The sequence below is a fragment of the Microcaecilia unicolor genome, chromosome 2, assembly GCF_901765095.1.
Source record: "Microcaecilia unicolor chromosome 2, aMicUni1.1, whole genome shotgun sequence".
Lineage (NCBI taxonomy): Eukaryota > Metazoa > Chordata > Amphibia > Gymnophiona > Siphonopidae > Microcaecilia > Microcaecilia unicolor.
Window position 1 is genome coordinate 201,222,018 of NC_044032.1, and position 23,489 is coordinate 201,245,506.

The 23,489-nt window shown below is 41.8% G+C and overlaps 1 protein-coding gene across 1 annotated transcript in view; it reads left to right on the forward strand.

Moving 5' to 3' along the window:
- The window catches only part of LOC115463266 (contactin-associated protein-like 4), a 1,024,538-nt gene that overhangs the window by 546,684 nt on the left and 454,365 nt on the right, over positions 1 to 23,489 (forward strand). The window contains 1 exon segment of the mRNA XM_030193620.1: positions 10,333 to 10,452. Coding sequence (XP_030049480.1) covers positions 10,333 to 10,452 — 120 coding nt within the window.

Genomic DNA, 23,489 nt, shown 5'->3' on the forward strand with positions numbered 1-23,489 from the left:
CAAAAGTAGTCCATGATCCATAGTGTCAAAAGCTGTTGAGATATCAAATTGTGAAAAAAAAAAACACTTCTCTACCCATAGCTAGGAATCTTCTAATCTCACTTATTAAAACAATAAGCATTGTTTCTGTAATGTGCATTGGTCAGAATCCATGCTATGAAGAATGAAAACACATGGACTACTCTAAATAAACTGAAAATTGGGTATTAACAACAAACTCTGAGAGTCTTTTACAAAGCGGTAAGTCCAGCGTGTTCTTACTGCACACTAAATCTGAACTACCACCGACCTAACGCAGCTGCAACAGAAGTTCTGGTCAAGCATGCACAAATTCTGTCTCTCTGGAAATTTTTTATTTCTTTCTAGCATGGCGGTAACCCGGAGTTAATTGGCATCGCCTCAAGCTGCCCCGTTACCACTGGGTTACCACAGGAGCTCTTGCCACCAACCTCAAGGACCTGGTACATGGAGAAAACAGCCCCCATTGCTACTGCAGGGCCCTTTTTCCCACAGCTTAGTAAAAGGACCCCTCTAAGAGCTTTGCCATTCAAGGGATGCTAGCTATAGGTCTAAAATTTTCACCTTAAGTAAGATTGCATCTACTTTTTTAGGGATTGGTGTTAATACAATCAAAGCTATTTCTTCAGATAAATCCTTCGGATTACACGGCATTAGTGAAATACATGAGCCAGCTTAAAATATTAGTTGGTATGTTCGTAAGTAAAAAGATGGACATAAGTCCAAAGAACATCCCTTCTTTGCCACCTCCTCAGAATTTGTAAAATTACTGTTGAAGTGGCAAAACATACATTATTCTAGAATCTATCACCTGGTATTCCTATCGCCTGAATCCAATTTTTTTTGCAGTTAGTCCTAATTCATTACTCAGAGTAGTTAACAAAAATAAAATTCACGAACATTATTGATCTTAGATTGAAGGTAAATTGCAAGTTTCTCTATAGAAGGTTGAACTGACTCTGGAATATGCATGCTAAAGCCTGCCACATATGAATTCATGGAGCTGCTCCAGAAATAAGCCCCACAATTAAAGATTTTCCTTCATCCCATATGGAACGTGCATCAAATGGTTCTTCAGCACCAACCCACAAGTTAACCATGTCAGTTCTTGCAAAACATTTGTTTCATTGTAATAACATAAGAAGGAAAATGAAGATGCCCAACAAGGTCTGAATCTCCTGCTAGGTCAACTTCTTATGACCCATCACCTCTAAATTGCTTCATGCAATGTAGCCATCTTTTAATCTGGCAGCCAAGACTCCATGCATTCCAAATTCCAATTCAATCCCCAAAAATGTAAAGCTTTGTCAATGGTTCCTCTGACTTCTCCTCAGCTGGAACGCCCAGCTTGAATGCTTCCTCCAAAATACTGCCACCAATGAAGCACATACTTCTTACCTAGCCACCCCCCTTAAATAATAAATACAATTATTATACAATACAATATTTATTCTTATCTTCTGCAGAATTACAATAAAGAAGCCAGCCATTGCTAGGAAATACTGCTCGACAGAGAAAGTAGAAATACAAAACATAGACACACCTCCCCTTGATATTCAGTGCTATTTAACCAGTCAGCAATGGCTGCTGACTGGTTAAATAGTGTTTGGCTAACCGTGAATAGTTAGCACACAGGAGGAGATTCTACATATGGCGCCTAAAAAAATTGGCGCTGAAATTAGTGCTGACTAAGCATATTCTATAATCGGTGCCTAGATCTGCAACCATCCTCGCCCACCTATCTCTCTGACTGGGACCAAACTTGCAATGTAGTGCTGAATACAATCGCACCCCTGCGTCTCAAATCCTCGCACGTTCGTAGATTATCACCTTGGTTCTCAACAGACCTGAGAGCTTTGAAATGTGAGGTACGACGTATGGAAAGAAATTGGCGAAAATGCAAATCTGATCAGGCTCGGGAGGCCTGGAAAAGTAGTCACCGCAAGTACAAATACGCCATTCGACTTGCAAAGCGCACTTACTTTCATCCAAGATGCAGGCGGCTGGCCGGGACATCCGACAGATATACCAGCTGCTAACACCTTTCTAGATACTCGCAAGCTAGAACGCTCCAGTGTTGATCCTCCTTCAGCTACACAACTTGGATCTTACTTCAAGGAAAAAATTCTTACCCTGCGGTCTTCAACCGTCAGCTGCCTCTCTGACGGGATGACTTCCTGGTATCCTTGGACGTGCCTTCGGGTGCTTGCCCTGCTGACCGCTTTTGGATCAAATTCAATCGCCTGTTGCCCGACAAGGTGACAGCCGCTTTACGTAAATTCACAAATAAAAGCTGTAGATTAGATGTATGTCCGACCACATCTCCTAAAAGTCGCACCAAAATGTTACATTGAAGAACTGACCTATTACCTCAACTATATGTTTAAGCGTAGGTTTTTTCCCGCCTGGTCATGGAAACATCCTTCTCACCCCAATCCCAAAGGAATTTAAAGATCAAACCAGATGTCATCTCTAACTATCGCCCAGTGGCTTCGATACCTCTAGTTGTCAAGCTGATGGAGAGTCTGGTCAATGTTCAGCTCAACGAATTTTGACTAATTTGATATCCTCCACCAATCACAATCAGGTTTTCGAGTTCATTACAGCACGGAGACCGTCCTGGTCACCCTCTTATCTAACTTCGATGAGAGCTATCTGTTGGACGGAAGATTCTTCTGCTACAATTGACATGTCTAGTGCTTTTGACATGGTGGATCATGAACTCTTGCTCCATCTACTGGATTCCTTTGGTATAGGAGGGCCAGTTTTGCATTGGTTCAAGGGTTTCTTGACTTCAAGGTCCTATCAGGTCATGGTTAACTCCCACACTTCTGAACAGTGGAATGCTTCCTGTGGGGTCCCTCAAGGCTCTCCCCTTTCACCTACCCTATTCAATATTATGATGATGCCTTTAGCCACAGCACTTGCAAACCTGAACCTCAACCCTTTCATCTACGCAGATGATATTACAGTCTATATCCCTTTTCAATCCACAGTAACAGAAGTTGCCAACCTCATAGATGCCTGTTTCACCACTTTAGAACATTGGGCTAGGGTGTTCCACTTCAGGCTAAACAGGGAAAAAACTCATTGTCTCATCCTCTCGTCCACGCACGCTCATGTATCTGAGACAATGCTTCCAGTTCTGGGCTCTGCCCTCCCGATTGCCAACAGCCTGAGACTGTTAGGAGTGCATCTGGACTCACACATCCAGCTGGTTGATCATGTACACTTAGTCTCCAAAAAAATGTTCCAGGCCATGTGGAGGCTTCGGCGCATCAGATACCTCCTTCCCAGAGACTTGTTTCGTACCCTTGTACACTGGCTTGTCCTATCCCATCTGGATTATTGTAGTGGTATTTATGTGGGTTGCCAGGCCTCCTTATTGAAAACGTTCCAAACGGCTCAGAACACTGCAGCGAGGCTCATCCTTAGAGAAAGGCGATTTGCACACGCCGAACCCCTGCGCTTTAAACTTCACTGGCTGCCTGTACAGGAGCGCATTGCTTTTAAGATCTGCTCCCTAACACATAAAATCATCTATGGGACTGCCCCGGATTACATGCTCCCCTTGATCGACCTTCCGCCTAGAAATGCCAACCCTACTGCTAGGTCCTATCTCCACCTCCACTTTCCGAACTGTAAGGGAGTCAAGTACAAGAAAATCTTCGCCTCATCCTTCCGTTATTGGAGTCCTAAACACTGGAACACATTACCTCATCACCTTAAAACTCAGAGGACCATGCCCTTTTTAAGAAGTTGTTAAAAACATTCCTCTTTGCTAAGACTTACCCCTCAACTGACCATGTTGATTGATGCATCCCTAGTCCCTTACCCTGCCTAGTTCTCGCTGTTAGTTTCTCCCCTCCTATTTGCTTCTCTTATGCCTGCCTAAGCTTTAAGGTTGTACTCTTATTTAATTCTCTGTAAGCCACATTGCGCCTCCATGAGTGGGAAATGTGGGATATAAGCAACAAATAAAAAAAAAAAAAAATACACTTAGTTGATATCTCAGCGCCTAAAACTCCATGCATCCATTTACGCCAATTGAAAATGTAGTGTAAATCCCAGCACGTAGTTTTACACACAGTGGGCCGTATTCTATAACTATGCACATACATTTCAGAAGTGAGTCTCCATCTGCTTCAAGTTTTTAATGAATTTCTTTTTATACAAGCACAACACCAATTTCTTCTTTTTAGTGTGCCCCTTCTTTCCTTTTCTGATCTCCCTGCTGTCTTTCCTATCTCCTGTAATGTTCTCCTTTTGCAAGCCTATGAAATGCATCCTACTTTGGAAACAATGCAGCTGCCAAAGAGGCTTCCAACTCATCACTGCTTTCCTTTGTGATCACAGTAGCCATACCCTACTCATGTACAACTGTTCATGTCTCCCACATCTGAACTCCCCCAGCTGATACTACTAATCTCCTTCACCACTGTGAAAGCCCCTGCAGTATCACTGCCACCTAAGACACTGGCTCCCCTTCTCTCCTCCCTTACCCTTATCTGTGCCTCACTGCTGCCATACTTCCAAGACAAACTGCTCCTGACAAAGAGACATATGTGTTACCCTCTTGCCAACTGTAGGTCTGAAAGTTGCCAGAGCCCAGAATCCCTTACCCTTTCTCAGTACCTTTTGTCATCACTGCAACCAATCAACCTCTACCCCAGCCTTCACAAAAAAAAAGTCACTCAAACCCTTCTCTTTCAATAACTACATGAGACTTTCTTCATACTCCAAACAATCCAGCAAACAGCTCCCCAGAACCCCCACCACTGAGGCAGCAAGGTAGAAACCTCACAGCAACATGCTAGCACAGTGAACCCAAGTCCCCACCAGCAGCAACTTCATGAGAATCCTACTACATGCTACCAGTACTAGGACCTTGCCATCCACTTCATATGCACCATAGAATGATCATAAATTGCCACTGAAACCCAGCTTCATAGATAAAAATGGCACATCATGAGACGAAAATGCACCAGCACTTAGCACTCTCTGTGATATTACTATGCTAACAAAAGATTGAGCAGAATATCTGCACCAAAACTATGTATCTCCACCCAAACTATCTCTCAGCCTGCACTGCTGGCAGAAACCTTAGCCACCTTAAGGCCCCAAATATGCCGCACCACTGCCATGGTACATATCATGGCCACAACCTTCTGTACACTCCTACCATGCAGCATGGCCTAGCTCACCAAAAAACACCAGTAAGAACCACAAACCAATGATCCATAAAACACAGGCAATGATAAATATGAACCCCTAACAGCAGACAAAAGGGATTCTAAACTACACTGCACAAGATAAAATAGCAGAAAAAAGCACCAAAGGCCTCCAAGGTAGGGATAGCAAAGCAGTTCTTAATGAGAAACCCAACACGGGCCATGTTTCAGCATAAAAGCTTGCATCAGGGGTCAATTATTGAAATCCACTCTGCCAATAAACACTATCCAATACACATTTTGCCTCACTAGCGCTACTTCTCAGACCGACCACCACAGCAAACTTTTTGGGGTGTACCAAAAGAAGAGACTCACATAAACCCCTTCAACACCTGTCTCCCTACCAGACTGCCTACCAAATGCCACTGTCCACCAAAAATGTGACTCCTGATATCATGCTTTCCCCTTTCCTTCCTACCACACCACAACACAACACATAGACTAGTAACCAGTCCAACTTAGTCTACCCTTCCCCTTAGTCCTTTCCTCACTCTTACTAGGGCATGGCCATGTTAAAGGATTCTCTGTTGCCTTAACTATCTAGATGGGCCTCTTTACTAAACTGCACTAGCGATTCTCGGCACGGCAAATGCATCACAGCCTATTAGTTGTTTGAATGGGCTGCATCACATTTACTGTGTGGGAAATTGTTTTTATAAAAGAGGCCCTATAAGCTGTACACACCAACATTTATTCATATTTAAAAGGGGCAAAACTAGTGGCAGTCTGGGGGCCAGAACAATAGTGTTGGACTCCAGTAAAATATGTGCATAAATTAGATCAACCAACACGCAGTCCTAACATGCTTTTAAGCTTCAGGTGATCACAAATACACATATATTCAGTGGCTCTACTTAATCATTTACTGCTGCTGAATATTTGAATATGTGCTTTATCTGGTAACTGCAGAAAATGACAATCAGGTCTTATAGTTTATTCACTTATGGCCTCTTTTACAAAGCCAACACTGCCGATTCTTGGTGCGGCAAATGGAAGCCCATTCAATTCCTATGGGCTTCCTCTCATGTTCTGTGTATGAATTGCTAGCGCGGCTTTGTAAAAAAGAAGACCTCAGAAGTGTTGCACTTACATAAGCATTCATGTTTTTGATGTCAAATACATTCATAGTTTTATTGTTTTGCTTAATTGTTAACCAAATGATTGAGAAAAGTGGGGTAGAGTATATTTATACTGGCAATTTTACAGATACCAAATTCTACGGTATAATAAGGAAATAAATATTGTAATTAAGCATAAACACTATTCCTTTAATATTCCTTACCCCCTAGCTAGCTCATTATGAATCTTTGGATCCTCAGAAGCTTAGCTGAAATTGGGTGGCAGAGCAGGTGGGTGTGAAAGAGGGGTTGGTGGTTGGGAGGTGAGGATAGCGGAGGGCAGACTTATATGGTCTGTCCAGAGCCAGTGATGAGAGGCGGGACTGGTGGTTGGGAGGTGGGAAGTACTGCTGGGCAGACTTGTACGGTCTGTGCCCTGAATAAGGCAGGTACAAATCAAGGTAAGGTATACACATATGAGTTTGTCTTGTTGGGCAGACTGGATGGACCATGAAGGTCTTTTCTGCCGTTATCTACTATGTTACTATGTTACTATGGTGATGGCTTCTTATTGTTTGCAGGTTGATGTAAATAAGAAGTTAAGATGGATGAGTACCTTGAGACTATTTGAAAGAAAAAACACACTTCTAAGTGTATCTCTTTATTAAGCAGTTACTATATATTGTACCATCTCTGTCTGCAGCTTTTTTTGGTGAAGCTTCTCAGTGAAATGTCACAGAAATCTTCATCTTGTCCAAGTCAACCAGCCTGACTCTTTCTCATGAACTGTTTCTTTTTCTGACAGTTATCTTGGATTAAAGTCCTGCAATTATATAGAAACATAAATATTTGTACCACTTCACTGTAAACACACTGATTCCAGAAACTAATATTTCTGACAGTGGGACATAGAATGAGTGCAGTTAAAAGCCATGACGGCCAGCTATTCTTTCCTAGTCCCTGCTACAGCAATAAGACAAACAGCCTGATTTCTGGGTTTCCTTATTACCATTCTGAGCTCTGTAATATTTTAATAATATTTAGAAAAACCAGCGGGAGAGCTATAATGGAAACAACATACAGTAGCAATAATCTGTTAAAGCAAAGACACAAGGGGCTGTTGCAGTAATTGCAAACAAGCTTCATTTCTAGTTACCTCCAAGTCAGTTCCCTTGTCTTAAAGGCACAGTTCATTTTATAGAAGGACAGTTGCCATAGTCATTGAAGTGTCACTGGGAAAACAGGACTCAAACTCTTTGTGGCCCTTTGCTTTTTCCTTTAAGGTATTCCTCTCCCAATTAAAGTGTTTTTTTTTTTCTTATCTTGTTAATTATTGGTTGAGTCCATCCTTCTTCTCTCAACTAACTCACCTTGATAAAAGAATTTCATGATTTTATCTTCTCTACGTGTATATCATTATCAACTATTTCAGTGAGAAAATTAATCATGGGGGCTTAAAACTGGGGTAAATATTCAGCCACTGGTAGTGAGCATTTTGTTAAGCACTGCCAGTTTTATTGCTGGAATATATTCAATGTCAGGCCATATCCAGGTTTTGGCATTGAATATACAATTTATGCAATGACTGCTAACACATGGCCATTTAAGTTGATATTCAGAACTTAAATGGCCATGGGTTGCCACATAAGGATAGGACTGTTTTTTTATGTGGTCTCATTTTATGCAGTCCCAGAATGTCCCTAAAATACCTGGCTTTCATTTAGATGTTAACCACTAATTTTTAGCAGTGATAACTGCTTAAGTACTGCTGAAAATTAGCAGATAGCTCTGACAACCCCCTTTAACCATATCTGTCAGTTAAATCATTTTGAATATAGACCAGACTTGTATACAGGTACTTATTTTTTGGTACGTGGGGCAGTGGAGGGTTAAGGGCTTCTTTTACTAAGCGGTAGTAAGACCAAGCAGACCTGCTTGTTATACAGGAGTACTCCCTGGGTTACTGCAGCAGCCCAGCGGTACTTCCCAGCCCTAGCACACCGTCATTTCCGGCATTACAAATTTTAAAAAAATGTTTGTAGCGCTGCAGTGTACCCAACGGTAAGCGGGTAGTGTCATGTGCTGCCCGGTTACTGCTGGGTTTATACGGGAGCCCTTACTGCTACCTCAATGGGTGACAGTAAGGGCTCCCCCCCCCAAATGGCCACACAACAAGTGCTTTATTTGCCGCATGGCCATTCCTAAGGAAAGCGAGACTTCCCTTTTACCAGCTGCAGTAAAAGGGGGCCTCTGCCAACATGTAAGACACACACCAACGCCAGCGCTGCACCTTTTTGCCACAGCTTGTTAAAAGGGGCCTTAAGTGACTTGCTCAGAGTCACAAGAAGCTGCAGTTGGAATTTGACCTGGTTCCCCTGGCTCTCAGGCCACTGCATTAACCACTAGGCTACTCCTCCACTACATGCACACCTCTGAATGGAGAATGAGTTTTTCAATCAAGTTATAATCAAACATCCTCTAAAACTGTTCTACCTCTAGAAATTCAAAGGCATTTTCTGGCTGCTGCCATAGCTGCATATGTTATTTGAGTGGAATCTGTCTCTCCCCTGCTCCCTGCTGCCCTAAGAAGATACCCCGAGTGAAAAAGATAGCACCTGGGACTGCTCCTTCTTTCCCTGCTGTCAGAGTGTGCACTATGTAGTTATAGCATGACACTCCAGCCCTGGGCCGCAGAAGAAGAGAAATATCCCAAAGCGTTATGGCTGCTATCTTTAATTCACAAACTGAGATGTGTAGCTACGTATGAAAGATCAGCAAGGGGAACATCGTTTAATTGCTCTCATTGTTGTAGGCCTCTCAGGGGAATATTATTGGGCTGCTGTTCTTCTTTTGTCCCTAATCTCATTTTTGTAATTTAGAACCAGCATATGAGAGACCAATTTATTAATTGACTAATATTATTAGGTTATTTAGTATTTGCTGTCTCTTTTGGGGATTTAGAAACCACATTCCTTTTTCTCCTTCTGCTTAGAGGGAAGTGGAGCAAAAGAATGAGGAAAAACTTCTCCAAGGAACAAATGACCATGTCTCTGCTTCTGACTAATGTGTCCTTAGGAAGAGCTTCCTGAACTTTGGATTGTGGAAACTGTTCCCTCTAAGCTGTGCAGGAGCTCTCTAACTGTTTTCAGTCACTAGGGATATGCAGGATCCTTGGAGTCCTGCTTAGCTTGCCTGTCCCTCAATATTGAAAATGTGATAGTGAAACAGCACCTCCCACTGGCAGGATTGTAGGTGGAGGACTCGCGCTCATCTTAGAAGAAACAGTGGTCACAACCCCAAATGGGGGTCATAAGTCCATAAGATGTCATTGGCCCCATCATCCATAGGATCAAATACTTTCTGTGGCTATGCAAATAGGGTTATGACCATAGAAAGATTGGTACACTCTGTGCTTAGGAAACATTACTTAAAACAAAATAACCACTAGTGAAACAAGTAAAAATTGAAAAAAAAAGTTTAAGTACACTCCCACAGCAATAGAAGATCCCTCATCCTCAAGAAAAAAATCATAAGAGCAGTCATGTACTATGGAATTGTTGGTAATATTTTCATCACACTAACATATTTGTGCAAGTATCAGTTTCAGCAATACACAGCCACTAGAAACCACACATACATTTTCATTAATACTCAGAAATGTAGTCAAGGAGAAAAGAATTAATATTAGATTTCTTTTTTCTTTCTGACACCAAAGGGAATGCAAGTCATTGAATGTTATTCATTTCAGCATTACAGTATTTGATTGCCTTCCACATGCATTTGTCCATCTGTCCTCAGCTACTCACACCTAGTAGCAGTTGAGATTCCTTAGTAGCTTTTGTTTCCACAAACAATAAATCATGGTTTCTTTCAGATAAATGAGTAGGATGTTGCTTCTTCACCACTGTCAATGAATGTGTGAGAATGCTGTAGAGCTGAAGTTCAGAACAATTTTTCTTGAGCCAAATGAAATGCAGAGTAATGCCATAGAATTTTTTAATGGCAGTCTTTATTTTTTTTTTCAGCTATCTATGAGCAATCATGTGAAGCTTATAAACACAAAGGGAACACTTCAGGATTTTACTACATTGATTCTGATGGAAGTGGGCCTTTGAGACCATTTCTTGTATACTGCAATATGACAGGTAAGCTTACTGTGGCTTCCCTAAACACTCTCATAACATCCAAATTTAGAACTTGTTGTTAGCAGTACTGTTACCTTAAGATTTTCATTATGCAGTACATGCTAGAAAGCTATATTTGGACACAAAGCAAGTAACTGCACCTAATAAAACAATGAATGTATATTGTGCCACTTGTTTAGGATGTATTCATGTTGAAATCAGTTTTCAAAAGAGAATGCAGGAGAGGAACAAAAATGTTCCTTAGAGAACAGAAACAGCAAAAAGTGGAGACAGCCAGGGGGGATAATGATGTCGCCAGAGCCACACTCTGGTTATTAATTTTATTGTTGCTCTAACACGACCATGCTTTGGCAAGTGCTTGCATCAGGGTGTTGTTGCTTTGCTATTGTAGATCACAAACAAATGAGTTGATTTGAATAGTGTAGCAGTATTTTGTAGGATCAGCCGATTATATGAGAGGTTAAAGTTATTTACTCACATTGAAAAACAAGGACCCCTGATGCAGGCACTTGCCGAAACATGGTCGTGTCTGGCCAGCAATAAAATTTTAACCAGAGTGTGGCTCCAGTGACATCATTATCACTGTGACCATCTCTGCTTTTTGCTGTTTCTGAAGTCAATTTTCAGCCAGCAGAATAATATATAATTTACATTTATTTATTGGCTTATTATCCGACTACAATACTAAGTGGAGTATAATATAACATTCACAGTAATTACAATAAACAAATGTAAAAGCAACAAAAGTTAAGGTATAGGTAAATCTAAACAAGAACGTATGGATAAACTCTCTAAAAAAAACCCTTTCTGATTATAAAAAATAGTCACAAAAATTAGAAGACCTGTGCAAAAAAAAAAACCCTTTTGATTTATTTATTTATAACATTTATACCCCACAATTTCCAACTTACGTTGGATCATTGTGGCTTACATTAACAATGGGGTAGTAACAGACCATATAAAGCATAAATAACAGGGGTACTGAAGGTTACAGAGGTATCTTTAGAAGGGTGGGGCGTATGGGTCAGATGACTAATATGTGATACGAAACTCAGAGAGAAAAATGCTTTGAGGTATTTTTGAAATTTGAGGTATTGGCCTATGCATGTCAAATTGTTTGGTAAGGTATTCCATAGTTTTGTATGCTTAGGTATGAGAACTTGGCTGAATATATGGTCTTGTATATTAGTTTCTGGCATTTTGGGTAGTGGAGATTTAAGTAGGTGTAGGTTCCGGCTTTTGCGTACCTGAGAGGGAGGTCGATTAGATCTCTCATATTAGCCTGGGCCATGTTAAAAAATTTATTTTGTATACCAGGGTGCATATTTTGAATGAGATGTGCTCCTGCTTCTTGAATTCCATTGTATCTACACTCAAGGCCCGATGCATAAAGGCAGCCGTAAAATATAGCTGCCTCTGTAATTTAGCAACATGCTAACAACGAGCCATGCACAAAGGGGACTGCATGCAAATGAGCTGCACGGATCCCCCCAACCCCACAAATTTTTTAAACTTTCCCTGGTGGTCCAGTGGACCCTGATCCCCCCTCCCTGCAGCCCTCCCTGTGACTCCCCCAAATCTTTTTCCCTGGTGGTCCAGTGACCTGGATCTCTTCCCCCAAATGTGCACACCACCCTCCCTCCTGGTCCCAACCCCTCCCTGTACCCTTACAAGGTGGAAGCAGGAGGGCAGGAGCAACAGCTCCTCTCTCCTGCCTCTGGCCTGCCCAGAACAAAATGGCGGTGCCCAGGCCCTGCCCACTGCATTCTGGGATGCACTGGATGGGGCTAAAAACCATATAAGGAGTTTTTCCTTATATGGTGTTTAGCCTTGCTAAGTACATCCCAGAATGCACTGGGCAGGGCCTGGGCACCACAATATTTTTCCAGGTGGACCTGAGACTGGAGGGAGGAGTTGTTGCTCCTGCCTCCACCTTGTAAAGTTAAAGGGAGGGGTGCGGTTGGGGTTGGGACCAAAAGGGAGGGTTGTGCGCATGCATGGGGGGAAGGGGTCTGGTTCACTGGGCAACCATGGAAATTAAAAAAAAATTGGGGGGGGATTGCGAGGAGTGGGGTCTCCAGGGAAAATTTTTAAAAAAGATTTGAGGAGGGCCATGGGGGTCAGGGTTCACTGGACCACCAGTGAAATTAAAAAAAAAAAAAGATTTGGGTGGGAGTGTTGGGGGCTATTGGACCACCAGGGAAATTTAAATAGAAATTCAGGGAGGGGCGCATCAGAAGGTGAGAGGTAGGAAGCACAAGTAGGCAGCCTTTACAGTGCTTGCGTGTGCTTCTCTCCTCTCCAACAACTCTAGAACAGCTGTTAAATTTGCTTGTGAAATTATGGCAAGTCTGGAACTGTACATCCCCTGGAATACACATTAGAATACTAATGAGCTCATTGTAATACATTTGCATGTTGTCCACAGTGGCTGCTAATGGCATATATTAGAGCCATAGAAAACCCCTTTGTACATTACTAGCTACATAATGGTTTGCTTTAGACTGGCTAGAACCAGTCTAAAGCAAACGCTAATAGCATGGTAAATTTTGTGCATCTGGCCCTCAGTTTAATCTGTACAGGATGCTGATCATATTCCTCAGTCCCAGAAATTGAAGATAGGTCCTGTTTTCAGCAAAATGAACTTCTCCAAATGAAAGGATAGTCAGAGCAGAGTAGTGGTTCTGTCTGTGGAAATGACTCACTCCACTACTAAAGTCTGGCATATTATTTGGGTGCACAGAAGTGAGTGGATGTGCTGTAGTGTCAAAGAGTTGAAGGCTGGGGTAAGAATGGAAGGAAAGAGGGGACATGGGGGAGGGGCTTTTTTTTAAGGAAAAATAAAGTTATGTGGGTGCCAGCCCGATATTGAAAGATGGCACATGCACAGTTAAGCAGCTTGGACAGCTCCTGAGCTGTCCTAAATTAAGCCGCTTAGCTATGCATGTGCCGGAACGGAATATTGCCATCACCTGCATAACCTGGGACTCCCCCCTAGTGTCACCCCCAGTGCTGCCCCTGACCTGGTTGGGCAGTGTGAGGGAATGTTCAGCAGCACTCTCCAGTTAAGTACTGTTGAATAACCCCACTTAGGCGGGAGAAAGTGATTTAAGCAGGCAGAAGAGACTCCTGCCTGCTTAAATCACTTTGAATATCAGCCTCTTTGTTTTTTTATCCCCATCACGCACTAGGGTTTACTCTATGATGAAGATGCCAACATTTAAGGACCAAGAATAAGGGAAAATAATCAGAATACTATCATATAAATGAACATGTCTACATATATGTGCCTAAATATCAAAATTCCAGTTATGTGCTATTCTATCAAATGGTGACTGAATATGATGGCGAATAGTTTCATGGCACACATGAACATAGGCAGACACTGGCAGAGCATAGGCACAGTTTTAGGTGTAAATAAGACTGCTATAATTTACTTTTTTTTTTTTTGCCAATCTCAGCATGAACATTTACACCAGCTCTATCTCTGGTATAATTGATCAAACCTAAATTATATACATGTATTTTTCCTGTTACACTAGTATTCTGTAAATTAAAGTAAGTGCCTACTTTTCTTTACAATATAGGCTCCAACAGGTACCTGTGGGGGGTGGGGGGGGGTTACATCTGTAACTGGGTACCTCCACATAAGCACTCCAAGACTGCATGGTGAGTGCCTATTGTATAATGGCAGCTAGGTACCCCGATTCTATTATAGAATATTGGCATAGCCCAGAATCTGCACATCTTGCACTTATTTGCCTGCAGTTACACCATCAATAGACATAATGGACTAGATTCTATATGTGGCACCCAAAAAAATCAGCCCCGAAAACCCCCCGCTTAAATTATATACTATAAGCCATGCCTAAAGTTCAGCGTGGTTTATAGAATTAACCCTCAAGCGGAGTGGTCATGTGTAAATTCAGGCACCGCCATTTGCACCAATGAAAATGTGGGGCAAGTGCTTGTGGATAAATTTATGTACAGGGCACCAATGCATGTAACTCAAAACCATGCCCCTGACCTGTCCCAAAACGCCCATGACTGTCCATTTACTTTGTCCCTTTTCAGGTCGCACATAGTTTTTAGGCATGAATCCTGCACCTAAATTTACATGGGTAAGTCTCAATTAAATCTAATTAGTACCAATAATTATCAATTATTGGCACTAATTGGCTCATTAATCAATAAATGTTTGCGTGCAATTCGGGACCATGTCTATATTTGCATGTGCAATTTTTGGTAACTTTTATCGAATCAGAGTGAATATAACTACAGTCATGTAGATGCACCAGGGGCCTGCTATGCATCTTATGCATGCTCTTACAAAATAGCACTTTGGCACCTGATGCTGTGGTCCACCTTGGAGGTCAGCACCTATGAAAAAGATCTAGGTGTCACTGTGGATCATATGCTGAAATTTCCTTCTCAGTGTGCGGCGACTGCCATAAAAGCAAATGGAATTCTAGGAATTATTAGGAAAAGTGTATGGCGAATAAGACTGAAATTACTATAATGCCTCTGTATCACTCCATGGTGCGACCTCACCTTCAATATTGCATTCAGTTCTGGTCACCATCTCTCAAAAAAGATGTGCAGAATTAGAAAAGGTTGAAAGAAGAACTACCAAAGTGATAGAGGATGGAACTCCTCTCGTATGAGGAAAAGCTAAAGAGGTTAGGGCTCTTCAGCTTGGTAAAGTGATGGCTGAGGGGAGATATGATTGAGGTCTACAAAATCCCGAATGGTGTAGAATGAGTAGAAATGAATAGATTTTTTTTACCCTTTCAAAATTACAAAGACCAGAGGACACTCAATGAAATTACATGGCATGATCTAAAAATGCTGGTGTGCCTACAGCACGGCTTAGTAAACTTGACCCTAAGGTCCCTGTTTACTAAGCAGCATTATAGGTGCATTAATGTTTTTAATGCACATTAACCGTGCCTACAATATCCCTATAGGTGACTTCATGGTTAGCACGTGTGCTAAGTGAAGGCACGCCAAAAACAATAACGCACCTTAGTAAACAGGGCCCTAAGTCTCTTTAACTAGAACAAACACTTCTTTACAACGAAATTTACATGACACTTAATGAATAAGCATAACCACTTCAATCTCTGTCGAATATGGTCTCTCCATAGTCGATGACCTAAAGAATGATACAACCCAATTTTGTACTCAGGAACGTTTATGTATTACCATAATTTATTCTTCCTTAACATATATATGCACATGATATATCTATACCATGATCTGTTCACGTATGTTATGTTACATGTATGTTTCATGTATGTATGCAACTTAACACATTACCATTTGTAATTCTGTTACCCGGAAATGGCAGCCGCCATTACAGCAAATGTAAGCCACATTGAGCCTGCAAATTGTTGGGAAAATGTGGGATACAAATGCTACAAATAAATAAATTAATAGTTCTATCAATCTCAACCCCCAATATTTGAGAAGATTTTTTGAAAGAAAACACTTCCACTCCAATTTTAAATGATTAATTTTAAATTCTTATACACTGGAAATCAACATGAGCTACTGCTAAGGCATGTTATGTTACTTTAGCAGAGGTCCTATTTTATGCAATGAATAAGTACAATTAGCAGTAAAATAGCATGTCTGATTGGTAGCCCACTTTGATAGCTACACCTCTAAAACTGAAGAATGTGCAAATAGCAAGGGAACGTGATATGGGTAGATTTTGGATGGGGCTAGGAAGAGCCTACAAAATGAATATTCATCCAGATCACTAGGGGTGTCTTTTACTAAAGCTTAGCTTGAGTTATCTGCAGCAGGGCCCATAGGAATAAAATGGGCCCTGCTGCAGATAACTCAAGCTTAGCTTTAGTAAAAGACCCCTTAGAATAACTAGCAATGATTTTGTTTGGACAGGACAACTGATGATGTTAATTTCCCAGGTTCCTCCTCCTGTAGTTTTAGTTTCCTTATGGAAACCTGTTTCTCTGCTTCCTTTGCCATGAAAATCTATATTCTCCCATGGAAACATGCTCCTCTGTTGTTGAACCCTGCTTGTCTCTGGTCAGTTTCGCTCATCAACAGTATTCTGTTAACTGTGAGTGTGGCGCTGGAGAAAGGAATTGCTCTACTGGTTTCCATTGTTGTTTATTTTTCACTTCATCATGTCTCTTATTTTGTGCTTTGCTACTCCTGAAAGAGATGCTGTGTAGTGCATTCTTTGCTAGAAGATATATTTTGAAAAATGTGTTCTGCTTCTATATGTCTCTTGTGCAAATAACTGAGAAGGCTAGGGCTTTTCAGCTTGGAGAAGAGACGGCTGAGGGGAGATATGATAGAATGTATAAAATAATGAGTGGAATGGATCGGGTGGATGTGAAGCGACTGTTCACGCTATCCAAAAATACTAGGACTAGAGGGCATGAGTTGAAGCTACAGTGTGGTAAATTTAAAACGAATCGGAGAAAATTTTTCTTCACCCAACGTGTAATTAGACTCTGGAATTCGTTGCCGGAGAACGTGGTACGGGCGGTTAGCTTGACGGAGTTTAAAAAGGGGTTAGATAGATTCCTAAAGGACAAGTCCATAGACCGCTATTAAATGGACTTGGAAAAATTCCGCATTTTTAGGTATAACTTGTCTGGAATGTTTTTACGTTTGGGGAGCGTGCCAGGTGCCCTTGACCTGGATTGGCCACTGTCGGTGACAGGATGCTGGGCTAGATGGACCTTTGGTCTTTCCTAGTATGGCACTACTTATGTACTTATGTACTTCCATTGCTTTCCCTGAATAAATACTATGCCTGTGCATTTCAAAAAAGTTGTTCCTCAGTAGAGGGGCTTGGCTTAAGCCTTACACTGTCCAGTGTAGGTAAATTTGCCATCCTTTGTATAGGATTGTATTATTATTATTATATTATTTAATTTATTTAATGGGAAAAATCCCAGGATGCAGAGGGATATGAGGTTCAAAAATATCATGACTAGCAAAACAAAACAGATGAGAGAAAGGAACAATTGTTAAAATGAAAGACTCATGAAAATAGAGGGCAGATTGTGAGGGAAAAGTGATGGGATTAGATATACTGCCTTTGTGTGGTTTCAGTCAAAATGGTTTGTATATTATATACAGGTACTTATTTTTGTACCTGATGCAATGTAGTGTTAAGTGACTTGCCCAGAGTCACAAGGAGTTACAGTGGGAATTAAATCCAATTTCCCTCCTTCTCAGGCCACTGCACTAACCATTAGGCAACTGGAGAACATAAGGTCACCTGGAGACTGGGTAGAGAGCAGCCTCTGGAAAGTTTACTGTGCATGAGTGCAAATCGATGCAAATTGGACAAAATAAACTTAACTATAGGACCCTTTTACTAAAGTGCACAGAAATCTGGGCTTGATGTGTTCTAGCACAGGGTTTTCCCATACACTAAGTTCAGATTTAATGCCACATGCTTTAGGCATTTTTTAACATTTGCAGTTGTGTGCTAATGTCATGTTGGAAAACGTTAATGTGGGAGCACTTACAGCCTCCTAATTTGGAGGTGCCAAGTACTCACATGTTAAATCTGTTTTATATGGTTAGCAAGCACTACTCAAGATGTGCTAGCTGAATAGCATGGGAATGCCTACTCCCCGCCCCCTCTACAAAAATATTTTTAAAAAATAGTTAGAACCCACTTAGCTTAAAACCAAGCAAAATGTCACAAAATGCTTTTAACACTTTTTACAGTAGCCTGTTTTTCTGTGCTGATGCATTAAGAGCTTACCCCCAGATTCTATATATGGCACCTGAAAATCTGCTCGGAAACCAAAGCATATTCTATAACAATGTGCATAAGTTAATTGGCTAACTAGCTAATCAGTACTGTTAATTGGATGTTAACAAGCAATTATCAGCACTAATTGGCACTAATTGGCATTAATTGAGATTCACATGAACTCACTAATTGTATTCTGTAGCATGGTGCACCTAAATTCTAAGTTGCATAGTTGAAAAGTGGGCATGACCATGGGTGGGAAGTGGGTGTTTCTAAATCTATGCACATTAATATAGAATACACATGATCTGTGCCTAATGTAGGCAACAGGATTTACACCAAGTAAATAGATGTGACCAAATGTAGTTACGTGGTGAGTCACTCAGGATATTCTATGTACCCTGTGGAAATTTGTCTATTCTATAAAATTTAGGCGTTTTCAGTTCATGGCACCCATGATGAGGCATATTTTCAAAGCACTTTGGGAGGCTAAGTTCCATAGGTTTCTATGGAACTTTGGGAGGCTAAGTGCTTTGAAAATGAGCCTGAGTGTCCAAGCAATTTTTCATGGCACCCCCCCTCCGGCCACACAGGTCTCTGCCCCCCCCCGGCACACTGATCTCCACCCCCACGGCCACACAGGTCTACGCCGCCCCCCGCCGCTCCAAATGACACACTGATTACGATTTATAACAAATTACTACTCTACCTATGAAAGATATTCCATTATTATACTACTTCTGTGTACATCTGTATGCTACTCAAGCTGACATGTTTGAAAATACAAAATGTGATTAAATAAAAATGCTACCAGCAATAAAGAATGACAATGTGGATGCAGCAACTCATAGGTTGGTTTGCTAGGCTTCCTTGCTTTGTTTGAATGGGAAAGGGAAACATAGACTGACCTACTGGCTTCAACTTTTTGACTTCTACTACTAGTACTACTACTACTTATCATTTCTATAGCGCTACTAGATGTACGCAGCGCTGTACACTTGAACATGAAGAGACAGTCCCTGCTCAACCGAGCTTACAATCTAATTAGGACAGACAAACAGGACAAATAAGAGATAAGGGAATTACTGAGGTGGGGATGATAAAATAAGGATACTGAACAAGTGAGTAAGGGTTAAGAGTTAAAAGCAACATCAAAAAGGTGGGCTTTTAGCCTAGATTTGAAGACGGCCAGAGATGGAGCTTGATGGACCGGCTCAAGAAGTTTATTCCAGGCATATGGTGCAACAAAATAAAAGGAACGGAGTCTGGAGTGGTGAAGGAGAAGGGTGCAGATAAGAGAGATTTACCCAGTGAACGGAGCTCCCGGGGAGGAGTATAGGGAGAGATGAGAGCGGAGAGGTACTGAGGAGCTGCAGAGTGAATGCACTTAAAAGTCAATAAGAGGAGTTTGAACTGTATGCGGAAACGGATAGGGAGCCAGTGAAGTGACTAACATAAATATGTTTTCTATCAATCAATATTTTTTTTCATGAAGAGAAAGTTGTCTCCATTTGATTAACACTATTTGGCTAATCTGGATCTGTTACTTCAGGACATACATACTGTTAGGGGAAAATTGCTCTGTTCCCTAACTTCCTCCCGCCTCCTGTTTTCATCCAACCTCCTTGGCAGCAAAAGCAAGTCCCAAAGGCCATCTGCTCTGTGAACCCAGTGGCTGCGACAAAAAAAATATTAAGTACAGGGCTGCAGCAGCCTTCATGCATGCACTGTCGGCTTTGCTGGTCCTCTGCCTCCGCTGACGCCAGTTTCCAGTTCCGGGGGGCAGAGGACTGACAGAACTGACAGCACATGCTTGAAGGCTGCTGCAGCCTCACACTTGTTTTTTTTTTGTTGTTGTTTTGCTGCCGCTGCTGTCTACAGTAGTGGTTCGGGTGGTGGTGGGAAGGAGGTTTGGATTTGTTGTGGCACCCCAGAGAGCTCGCTGCAGTGTACCAGAGCGCTGCTGCACACAGTTTGGGAACCGCTGGGTTAAAAAAAATAGAGGGTAGAAATTCTCTAAATGTAGGCAAGTGAATAGTGGAGTGCCACAAATATCTTTACTGGGACCAATGCTTTTTTTGTTTGTTTGAATATGAAACAAACCATTAACAAATAAATATCTACTACTGATTATACAGAAATAAATTTAAAATATATAATCCATATCTAAGGAGGAACAAGAGTTAGGAAAAACAAAGAAAGCTGGTAAATTAAACAAAAGAAAAAACTAGGAAACAGAGCAATTTTCCCCTAACAGTATGTATGTACTGAAGTAACAGATCCAGATTAGCCAAATAGTGTTAATCAAATAGAGACACCTTTCTCTTCATGAAAAAAATATTGATAGAAAACATATTTATGAGTTTGATAAGAAATACAACATTTACAAAAAAAATCTTACTTGAAACATGAATTCACATGCTGTCTCAACTGCAGAAATTGTTTCCTCCTAAACTGGGAAACATCCAGGAATGCCTGAATTTTTTCTCCACAGAAGTTAGTATCTTTTGCATGAAAATAAAGTTTTGTAATAGCATCTTTCTCTTGATGGAAAAAAAACGACAATGCACCTCTAAATCTAATATTCTCCAGAGATAATTCCAAAAATTTCTGAAACATTTACCCCCAAATTCTATTTATAGCACTAAGAATTGTGCATTCAAATTTAAGTGTGCATGCAATTTAATTGAATAACAAGCCAATTAACACCAGTAATTGGGCCCTAACAATTATCAGTGCTAATTGGAATTAATCTAGTTGTATACACACAGAGGGGCCTTTTTACCAAGCTGTGGGGGAAAAGGGCCCTTCACTGGCATTGAGGGCCAATTTCCCATGCGCCAAGGCCCTTTTTACTGCAGAAGGTAAAAAAGTCCCCAGCTGTTACGATTTGGCCCATGTTTCATGCTCTCATTCATCTCGCCACCTGGTGGCTAGACCTGGTGGCTGCTATGGATTGACTGCTGGCTGTTTCCCATGTTCCAGAAGGTACTCCGGTCCGGTCCAGATCTTCCAGCCCTCCGGACTGTCTTGGGAGTTTTTGGAACTAAGCAGTACCCGTACCTGGTGACCTCCCTTGTACTTTGCCTTCATTTACCACCTAGATGCTTTCTAGTTTGCCTTGCAACAGAGGTCCTTAGAGGAGTTTCCCTCTGCGAGATTTGTTGCAGTGCGTCTGTGCTATTTTCCGGTTTCAGCTTTGGCCCTGCTTATTTCCTGGTTTATTCTACTGTCTGCTGCCTGCCCAAGACCCGGCTTATCTCTTGGTTTATGCTACTGTCTGTCGCCTGCCCAGGACCCGGCTTGTCTCCTTGTTGGTATCCTGTTCCTGCCCTGTCTGGTAAGTCCTGCTGGCTGCCTGCACCCAGGGTTCAACTCCTGGGGAAGGGTGGTCAAGTGCAGGTGAAGTCCAGCAGTTTTCTGTCAGAGGTCTGTCTTGTCTTGTGTTTTGGGTGATTCTCCTGCTGCTGCCACTCCTCGGCAGGGGTCCAAGGGCTCCCTAACCCAGTGGTTTCACAGGAAGCCTGACACCAGCACACATAGCCATGCGGTAAGAGAACTCTTACCGCATGGCCATGCGATGGGGAGCCCTTACCGCCACCCAACAAGGTGGCGATAAGGGCTCCCGTGCTAACCCGTTGGTAACTGGGCTGCATGTGGCAATGCCTGATTACCACCAGGTTAGCACCATGCAAGCCATTTCCAGGGGGTTTTCTTTTTCCCCTGGAAATGGCATGCGCCCAGGATGGGAAACCTGCTGGCAGCCACATTGGGCTGGCGTCAGTCCCAAAAGAGCGAGCAGTAAGCCCACGTTGGGCATACTGCTGCTCTGTAAAAAGGCCCCAGAATTTGGTGCTGGGATCCATATGTGAATTTTGCACATGGGTTCATGAGAGGGTCATGGGTGAATTAGGAGTATCTCTACAATTTACACTCGTTTTTATAGAATAAGGGGGATCCGTACCTAATACGAGCACAAGGATTTACAATAGGATAAATCATGGATCCCAGCATAAGCACTACTCTATAAATGGCGCCTAAGTTTGGGCTTATTTTACAAAGCCACACTACCGATTTCCGTGCAGCAAATGAGAGGAAACCCATAGGAATTGAATGAGCTTCCTCTCATCTGCCGCACCGGGAATCATTAGCGCTGCTTTTTAAAGAGGCCCCTTGAGCTTCGTTTATAGATTAGTGCTTATCGCTTTTTTTGGCACTGATTTTTGGTTTTATTTATAGAATGTAGTCCTTAATGGTTCCTGGTCACCAATGGAGTTACTAGCTTGTGACAAAAATACATTTTTTTCATTACTGGAGCCACAGTCTCAGGATACCCTAAGACTAGTCAAAAACTTAGTCATCAATTCTTCAGCAGAAGGAAAATTTGATTGTGAAAAATTTAAAAATCACAAATTAAGACTTCAATTAAAATTCCCCATCTTCCTTAGAAATATATTTTTAACTTGAGAAACAGTAGATACATTAATTTTCAGGTTTTTCACTGATTTTTCTAAACTGTCAATATGTGGAATCTGTGTCTGCAATTTCACTTCCATGTCCTGCAGCTTAACAACTGAGGAGGTCGAAATTGTTACAAATGTGGAGCATACCTTGTGAAAATTCCCTATCACTGACCAAAGTGAATCTAACATTACCACAGGAGGTCTAATCAGCAATTGCAAGGACACCAAAGACAGTATCAAAGCAAACTCTTCAGATCGCCGAATCTCGAGCTTGGCTCCCTCTGTGGCCGACGCGTCTGAGTAACAGGTTCAGTATAGAATCAATTACCTCTACTGCTTGTTGAATATGCTGGCACACTAGGCTCTCCAGACTCCATTCTGGCTTCCTCCCTAGGCTGTAGTAATCCAATGTTGACAACCCCAGGACATGGAGGGGGGTTCAAGACCTGCTGGGCTAAGCAAAATGTTGCTTGCTAATCTGGGGCTCTTCCTCACTCCAATAGCAGCTTCACCCTTCAGCAGAGGCTGAAAAGCTGGTAATGCAGATTAATGCTGGGAATGGGACTCACATAGAAGGAACACCTGTTGTGTTGCCCCCTCGCATGAGCATCAATCAGGCAGAAGAAAAATCAGGAAATTCTTAATAATCAAGCAGAAATGAGAGCTGTTTCTCAGTGCATTAACTCTGATGCCATCTTGTCCCCCCCCCCCCCCTGATGTTTTTTTTAACATATTATAAATGATCTAGTAATGGAAATGAGTGAGATGATCAAATTTGAAGATGACATGAAACTTTTAAAAGTTATGAAATCACACACAGAGTG